The sequence below is a fragment of the Arabidopsis lyrata genome (assembly GCF_000004255.2).
Source record: "Arabidopsis lyrata subsp. lyrata unplaced genomic scaffold ARALYscaffold_1, whole genome shotgun sequence".
Lineage (NCBI taxonomy): Eukaryota > Viridiplantae > Streptophyta > Magnoliopsida > Brassicales > Brassicaceae > Arabidopsis > Arabidopsis lyrata.
In genome coordinates this window covers 29,492,358-29,500,606 of record NW_003302555.1, presented here as the reverse complement: position 1 = coordinate 29,500,606, position 8,249 = coordinate 29,492,358, and the positions used below count along the sequence as shown (strand labels likewise).

Genomic DNA, 8,249 nt, shown 5'->3' with positions numbered 1-8,249 from the left:
ACTTTGAACATATGAACAAAATCCCTGAAACAGTCAGAAAAACCAAAGACTGATACTTTGGATGGTACGCACGAATCGTTGTGATGAGAGAAGTGGGATTGATGTTCAACGCAAAGGTTTCCCTAGGAAATGCAGGAAGACCGGCCATGGTGTTAAAGAGAAGAGTGAGAAGTTTTCTGGAAGAAGCAAGAAAGAATGGAGCAAGAAAATTCAGAGGAAGAAGAAGAAGATGATCGACGAAGACGGAGGGAAACAGTATTTATACAAATACGCTACCGTTTCTGCTCATTTATTTATGGGCCGTACCAGTTTAATTCGGGTCAGTAAATTGGGTCAGGACACGGGTCAGATTGTACCAGTTTAATTCGGGTCAGTAATTCGAGTTAGTAAATTGGGTCAGGATTCGGGTCGGATCCTTATTCCCGTTCTATAGTAGAAACCTAGATTCCAATTTCTCTGTTTTGATCGACTGGGGAAACAGAGATCCCATTCTAGTGTTGGATATGGCTGGTGGGCAAGTGGAGAAGCGAGTCAAATACAAGAGCTCTGTCAAGGATCCTGGAACTCCTGGATTTCTCAGAATTGTGTGAAGATGATTACAAAGACTTGTCTTTTATGAAGAGTTATATTATCTAGGGATCTGCTTAACTGTTTCTTTTGCAATTCGCAGAGAGAAGGGATGTTGCTCTTCGTCCCTAATGATCCCAAATCTGATTCAAAGCTCAAAGTGCTTACCCAGAACATCAAAAGTATGTACCCCCTTCTCATTAACATTGCTCAAAGTGTTGATAAAAGATCTCCTTGTGATGATAGCAAATTTCACTTTGTTTCTTCAATTTCTCAGGTCAAAAAAATACAAAAGAAGAATCAAATAAACCTCCTTGGCTCAATCTGACCAACAAGCTGGTTTTTTTTTCTCTTGCCATTTTGTGATTTAAGCTATGATAGACTACAGATATGTGATTTTTTGAAGCTATATCACTGTGTTCATTGAGGTTTACTCATCTTTTGATTATAGGGAAAGAGTCATATCTTTGAGTTTGAGAATTATCCTGACATGCATGCTTGCCGTGATTTCATCAGTAAGCTCCATAGTCCCATGGCTTGATTTTATTGATTGGAAAAGTATTTCTCTTGTTTCTGTAACCGTTTTTTTTTACTATAAACAGCTAAGGCCCTTGCTAAATGTGAAGAGGAGCCTAATAAATCCGTTGTCTCGACATCTTCCGAGCAACTCAGTATTAAGGAATTGGAGCTACGCTTCAAGCTTCTGAGAGAAAATAGGTATGTAATTGGAACTTTAACTTGCTTTTATGGGTTTAAAAAGTTTCTGGTTTCATTTTCTCATCAAGTTCCTTCTAATATGAGTAACATACGTGTTATAAAGTGAGCTGCAGAGATTACATAAGCAATTTGTGGAAAGTAAAGTACTGACGGAAGATGAATTCTGGGCTACAAGAAAGGTTGGTTCTTTGTGTTTTCCTTGACTTTTTTTTTTTTAATTTCTTGTTTTCTTCAATGTCTTCGTAGTTACCGACTTTATTCTGGTCGCAGAAATTACTTGGTAAAGATTCCATCAGAAAATCAAAACAGCAGGTCGGGCTTAAGAGCATGATGGTTTCTGGTATCAAACCATCTACTGATGGACGGGTATGGTATAATTATCTCAACTCCTTCCTGGCAGTTATTACAGCCTCTTTAGTTAGCATGTTCATGTGCATGCTTTTGTAGGAAAGAAACAATGCACCTATATGAGCATACACTGATGTGTTCGGCTGACTTACATTCATTGTTGATATATATCATATTATCATGTGACATCTCTGGCTGGTTTACTAACCATTTTCTTCATTTTTCTTCTTTCAGACTAATAGAGTGACGTTTAACTTGACACCTGAGATAATTTTTCAGGTGAGCTCTTTGGTTCACTATGTTTGTCATTAGTGTAAGTGCTTTACAAGTTTTCAGGTCATCATCATAAGTTTATATATTTTATGGGGTTGAAGTTGTAGCTGGCGATATATTGGGTTAGAAATCCATTGATAGGTGTTCAGGATGCTTGAACTTTTAGAGTCCAACGTGAGACTATAAGTGAGGAATAGAAACTTTTTTAACTGCCTTTCAGCCCACCTTCTTTCTTGTGCTTGCGTAGCCAGTAAATCCATTGCAAGTATACTTAAATGTTACTTCATTCATGCTACAGTTCTTTTCTCACTTATGTTTTCTTCATTACGCTTTCAGATTTTTGCTGAGAAGCCGGCTGTTCGGCAGGCATTCATCAATTATGTTCCGAGTAAGGTAACAAAGACTAGCACACCGTGACCGTCTTTGTTTATAGGTTTAATCTTCAAATACGACGAATCTTAACTTGCTTTGGTAGTTATTTTCCTACGCCAGATGACAGAAAAAGACTTCTGGACAAAATACTTTAGAGCAGAATATCTCTACAGCACAAAAAATACCGCAGTAGCTGCAGCAGAAGCTGCTGAGGACGAGGAACTCGCTGTCTTTCTGAAGCCTGATGAGATATTGGCTCGGGAAACTCGTCAAAAGGTTAGGTTTCTTCTATGGTTTAATCATCTTTCATGTTTTTTGTTTGTAAAGAAAATATTTGTGGCATATCCATCTGATTTAAATGTCATTTCTGTAGATTAGACGGGTTGATCCAACTCTTGACATGGAGGCTGACCAGGGAGACGACTACACTCATCTTATGGTAAGAACTGGGATAATACTAACGGTGTTAAGAATCAAACTCGTAACAATGTATGTCACATGTTTTGTTTTCTAGAATTAAATCAAGAAATTTAGTTTCTTTCAGATAATTTGAATAACTACTTTTGCTTATCCACACGACCACTACTTTTATAGTAGCATGTCTGAGAAGGAGCTCAAAACTGATATCTAGAAAACTTTAATTTTAACATTGACATTGTGCTCTTTGTATGCGGTTGATAGGTTATTTACAATATAGTTATCATATCATCTTATATTGTACTTAATTTAACTTTCCCGTAACACAGGACCACGGTATCCAGCGTGATGGCACCATGGATGTTGTTGAACCACAGAATGATCAGTTTAGACGATCACTTTTGCAAGATCTTAATCGTCATGCTGCTGTTGTATTAGAAGGCAGAAGCATTGGTAAACACCTCATTTGAATCTTTTCATGTAAACATGATGTTGGCCTTTTGACTTTAGTTCTTGGTAAATATACAATAATATTCTTTTAAATTGGAAAGCAGATGTTGAGTCAGAAGATACGAGGATTGTTGCAGAGGCTCTCACACGGGTTAAACAAGGTTTGATGTTTCATGTTTACTTTTTTCTGTACTAATCGATGGCCTTTGCCACACTTTATATTCATCTGACCGTATTATCAATCTCTATTTTACCCCTGTTAGTAAGCAAAGCTGATGGTGAAACCACCAAGGACGCTAATCTGGAGAGATTGGAGAGAATGTCCCGGTTGGCAGGAATGGAGGATCTTCAAGCACCACAAAACTTCCCGTTAGCACCGCTTTCTATCAAGGTTTGGCTTTCTGCCAATAGAAGGTTTTCGCAATTGATGATGGATGCTGCGTTGATCCGCTTAACCTTTCTTGTTTGGAATCAGGATCCTCGTGATTACTTTGAATCTCAACAAGGAAACGTCCTCAATGTACCCAGAGGAGCAAAGGGATTGAAGAGAAATGTCCATGAAGCGTATGGATTATTAAAAGAATCCATTTTGGAGATTAGAGCTACAGGATTAAGTGATCCGTTGATTAGGCCTGAAGTTTCCTTTGAGGTGCTATTCTATCCCATACTAAAATGTGTACTGACTAAAGAAACCATAACTTATTGCTTGTTACCTGAGCTAGAAGTTGTTAACCCTATTCAGGTTTTCAGTTCGTTAACCCGAACTATCTCAACGGCCAAAAATATTATTGGGAAGAACCCACGAGAGAGCTTTCTGGACAGATTACCAAAGTCCACTAAGGATGAAGTTCTACACGTAAGTCCGACATTTTCCAGTGTCCTTAGTGACAAGAAGCTCTATATGTACTGATTAATGAAGATTGGGTAGTAATGCCTATGGATAAGTGGACTTTCTTCTTTCATCTACAGCATTGGACATCAATACAAGAATTACTGAGACATTTTTGGTCATCTTATCCGATAACAACCACATATCTTCATACCAAGGTAATGTTATTGCAGTTTCCAAATCTCCCAATCCCAGAATTTGCTATATACATTGATTCCTAGGCTTTCTCGAGGAACATTCAATCTTATTATACACCAAGAGCAAGTTATTATACCAAATCTTTTTCGTGGATTCTTGTGATGTTATATATTATGATGCAGGTTGGTAAACTGAAGGATGCAATGTCCAACACTTATTCAAAACTCGAGGTAAGCTTTGAAATTCTTCATCTTTCAGACAGAATAAGCAACTGGGAGTAAATCTGTTAGAACAGTAGTTCCTAATCTCTCCATACCAATGCATTTACGAAAATTTAATTTGGGTAAATCAAATCGATGCAGTATTGTAGTCGAATCTTATTGCATATGGTCTACTGTACGATTTCCTTGATATTAAACTCCATGTAACTCAGGCAATGAAAGAGTCGGTGCAATCTGATCTCCGGCATCAGGTTTCTCTACTGGTTCGTCCAATGCAACAGGTTAGCTTCTTCCAATATCTACGGAAGAGTTTTATTACATCATGTCTCGGTTAAGTCTATATTTTCCACTCATATTGCATCTATATATCCAATCTATACAGCCAAACCAAGCCTTGCATTGTAATCCAGTTTTAAAATTGATCTTAATCGGGTTTTCTCTGCCAGGCTCTTGACGCTGCGTTCCAACACTACGAAGCAGATCTACAGAGAAGAACAGCTAAGAGCGGCGGCGAAAGACCAAACGGCTACGTATAGAAGACAAAAGACAAAAAAGCTTTGCAAGTTCTTTAAATTGTTTCATCAGCCTTAGTTAGTGTTTTTGAGAATTTTCATTTGTTGCTTTTTGTCCGACCATTGAGATACAAAAAGGCGTTTATATATTGTAGTAATAGTTTCTTTTTTGTCAATAAGGCGTTTTTATTGTTAGTGAGACTGGTAGAGAGAATAAATGATATTTTTAGGCAAACTATACACAAAACTCTAAACACAAGAGTTGAAATCTTAGAAGACTTAGGACTAAATTAGCTCTGTTTTTAAGATAAAATCCAAACAATCTTAAGAGGAACAATATCATAAGAGTTGAAAATCAAAATATAAAGTCTCAAGATATGAAGCCTTTAAACACACTTAGATAAACTTCACATCCTCTACAAAGTTTAAAATAGTCTGAACAGAAGTTCGATGATGCTCAAACTCTTCAAATCCCTGAATATGGATTCTTGTAACAGTGTTCCTCTCGATATTGTAGAAGAAAATGTAGAAAGGGTTTGGTTGAAAGCTCTTGCATGGCGAAAACACAATCTCTCCGGTACCTGTCATTCCAACAAACATCTGGAACCTGACTATGGATGGCAGTATGAATATACGTTTGGACCATTTATGTTCTCCAGCATCTTCTAGAACCCACAAGGCAAAACTTTTTACTTCACACCACATGCCGATATGCTGATGTACTCCTAATTTACCTTTGCAGTTGAACAGAGTTAACTTGGGAATAATTTGCATGTCTTTATCTAATTTAACAACGCCAAATTTCTCAAGCCTAAAGTCGAAGCAAACTATCTTCAAACATAGACCTCCAAAATAACCCATGTAATACAAAATACCATTTATGAATATTCCGTCATCATCCATAAAAGAATGGCTAGGTACTGGGTCTTGGATCGTCCTCCATAGACGTTTTCCAGTCTCCAATATCAAAATCCAATGAGTATTCTCAGTCATACACAACACTTTGAAGTGTTTGCTGATGGGATCAAAGCCAAAATAGCTGCTTCTTCCTTTCAGTTTGGGTAAGGTTATGGACTCTCCCGTGACGGGGTTACAAATCACCCGCGCTTTTCTTCGGCGATGTTGTAGGAAGACCAATCCACAGTGCGAGGTACAGATATCAGTTGGAAAATATTTGGGAAAAGACTTATAAGGAGAAGACTTATAAGGAGTGGCTACAAGAGAAGATATCCCATCTGGACTCTGAGGTTGAGGCGAAGAGAAGACATGTAACTCTTTATTAGCTTTGAAGGTAAACAAAAGCCGTGGACGAGCTACAGACTTAGTCAGGAAAAGCTGATACGCAACGAAACCTAGCTATAGACTTTGCACACACTCTAGAGAATATATCAATAAGAAGGTCATCTGGGATTGGGTCTGAGTATTCTCGTACCGAGTTTGTGATCAATAGATCCTCTAAGACCTGTTGCTTTTTCATGGCAGATGTTCAATTCCCAATCTTGGATTCCAAGAAAGCCATAAAGTTGAAAAACCTAAATTACTCAACCGGTTAACAAGACATTATACCGGGAGAATATTAAATGAAATCAATTAAATTACCCATTTTTGTTCTTTTTGTCCCTAATTACGTAAATCAACAAATACCAAAGCAGAGTCGAATCATATTTAAAGTTTAAACCCAAAGTTTTAAGGGTTGATTCATTTATTCATTCCGTTCACAAATTTCAATTCGTCACGCTGTGACCACAAGGGCTTGGGAACTAGGGTATCATTAAGGGTCTTGATACCATGTAGAAAGATGTTCTTTGTTAGTATTTACCAAAAGAGAGTACAAGCCAATATATAGCAATTACAGAAGAAGTGAAACAAACAAATATTATGAGCATAAATGAGTATCCTTGACAGTATCTTCTGTTATTGGTTGTAGATCAATGAACTAAAGAATCAAGAATTTTGATCCAAGTTCTATTGAGGTAACTTGGGAAGCAAGACAGCGGACCAAGCCCGTGAAACCCGTAAAGCCGAAGTTAAAGAATATTCTAGATATCCTATTGTGATAAGGATTAAGAGATTTAGAATATTTACTTATTCATGTTTATCTATTTCCTATTATAATTAGGTTAAACATAAGTTAGTCTCTCTATATATTGTGTATCAATTCTATTGAGATCAATAACACATAATAAAGAGTTTTCCCACAAATCCTCCTCTAGTTTCTACATGGTATCAGAGCAGACGATTCTAGTGGATCGGAATTAAAGCTTCCGCATTAGAGTTCTTGTGATTAAGAGAAGATCATGAAGACGGTGATCACTGAAGGAGAAGATGGTGACTCCGATGGTGGAGATGAAGACGACGAAGACGTAGGCATCTGATATGTTGTGTGTTTTATCGGTTTTGAGTCTTTGTTTTCTTTCCTAGATCATATATTTTAAAGAGTCAAAGTGTGTTTTTAGAGTCTTTTAGTCTTTTATCGAGTCTTTACAGGTTTTAGGTTGCTTCGGAGGAAAACGAGCTGTTTTGGGATATAAACACACATTTGGAGATGCAGTTTCGGTTAGAAGTATCAAACGTTTGGCCTCAGATGGAAGACTTCCCACAGTTAGATCTTTCTGAATTTTTGACACAAGCTAGATGAAGATGTTAGCTTGATTTTCCAAGTGGTTTGAAGGAAATATAACGGTGCATTCAAGAGTTATACCCAAATTAGTGAAGACAGGTCAATCTGGCGAGCATTTGAAGCAGGTGCAGAGCTTGACTCCAGGAGCTTCGGGATCGATCGATCCAGCATCATCCGTCCAAGACCAATTGATTCAGCATATCTGGATCGATCGATCCGAGCCTCGACTTCCCGAGACGGTTTTCCTAAACCGGGTTTTGTCTTCCTTTTTTTGTACTTGGGTATAAAAACTCCAGAGACCTAATTTTCTTTTTACGTTTTTTTTCTGCAACTTTTGAGACTTCTCTCTTGTAAGCTTTTGGGGATTCTAGAGATTCATCATCTTTGACACTTTGGAGAAGATTTCTAAACCCTTGTTCTTTATTTATCAATTCAATTATGCTTTCTTCATCTCTTTGTGTTGTTTTCTTTGCCATGAGTGAGTAGTTTTCAATTGGGTTTTAGGGTTCTAATTAGGAGATTCAATGGATTAATGGATTGATTGTTATTAGGAGTTCTTATTCTCTAGGTTCTTTGATTCACATGTTCTTAATGCTAGAATAGGATTGATCACCCTGTTGTAGAGTCTAGGTTTTTCTATGCATCAAAAGTGTTCGATAGAATGCCTGAAAGAATGTGAATTGAGCAATGTATTTCTAGCCAACGATAGTTGACGTTAGGACGCA

The 8,249-nt window shown here is 37.4% G+C and overlaps 1 protein-coding gene and 1 pseudogene across 1 annotated transcript; one reads left to right on the top strand and one right to left on the bottom strand.

The window, feature by feature from the left end:
* Nucleotides 1–363: 363 nt before the first annotated feature.
* On the top strand, nucleotides 364–5,099 carry LOC9327914 (probable RNA polymerase II transcription factor B subunit 1-1). Its single transcript, XM_002894479.2, has 20 exons — nucleotides 364–584; nucleotides 671–749; nucleotides 845–906; nucleotides 1,019–1,082; nucleotides 1,170–1,284; nucleotides 1,388–1,463; nucleotides 1,555–1,650; nucleotides 1,867–1,911; nucleotides 2,242–2,298; nucleotides 2,398–2,553; nucleotides 2,651–2,716; nucleotides 3,024–3,147; nucleotides 3,249–3,305; nucleotides 3,408–3,535; nucleotides 3,620–3,793; nucleotides 3,887–4,000; nucleotides 4,114–4,191; nucleotides 4,354–4,401; nucleotides 4,605–4,673; nucleotides 4,839–5,099. The coding sequence occupies exons 1-20, from the start codon at nucleotides 504–506 to the stop codon at nucleotides 4,926–4,928; spliced, it is 1,779 nt and encodes a 592-aa protein (XP_002894525.1). The 5' UTR covers nucleotides 364–503; the 3' UTR covers nucleotides 4,929–5,099.
* Nucleotides 5,100–5,203: 104 nt separating this feature from the next.
* Nucleotides 5,204–6,765, bottom strand: LOC9327913 (annotated as a pseudogene).
* Between the last annotated feature and the right edge of the window lie 1,484 nt (nucleotides 6,766–8,249).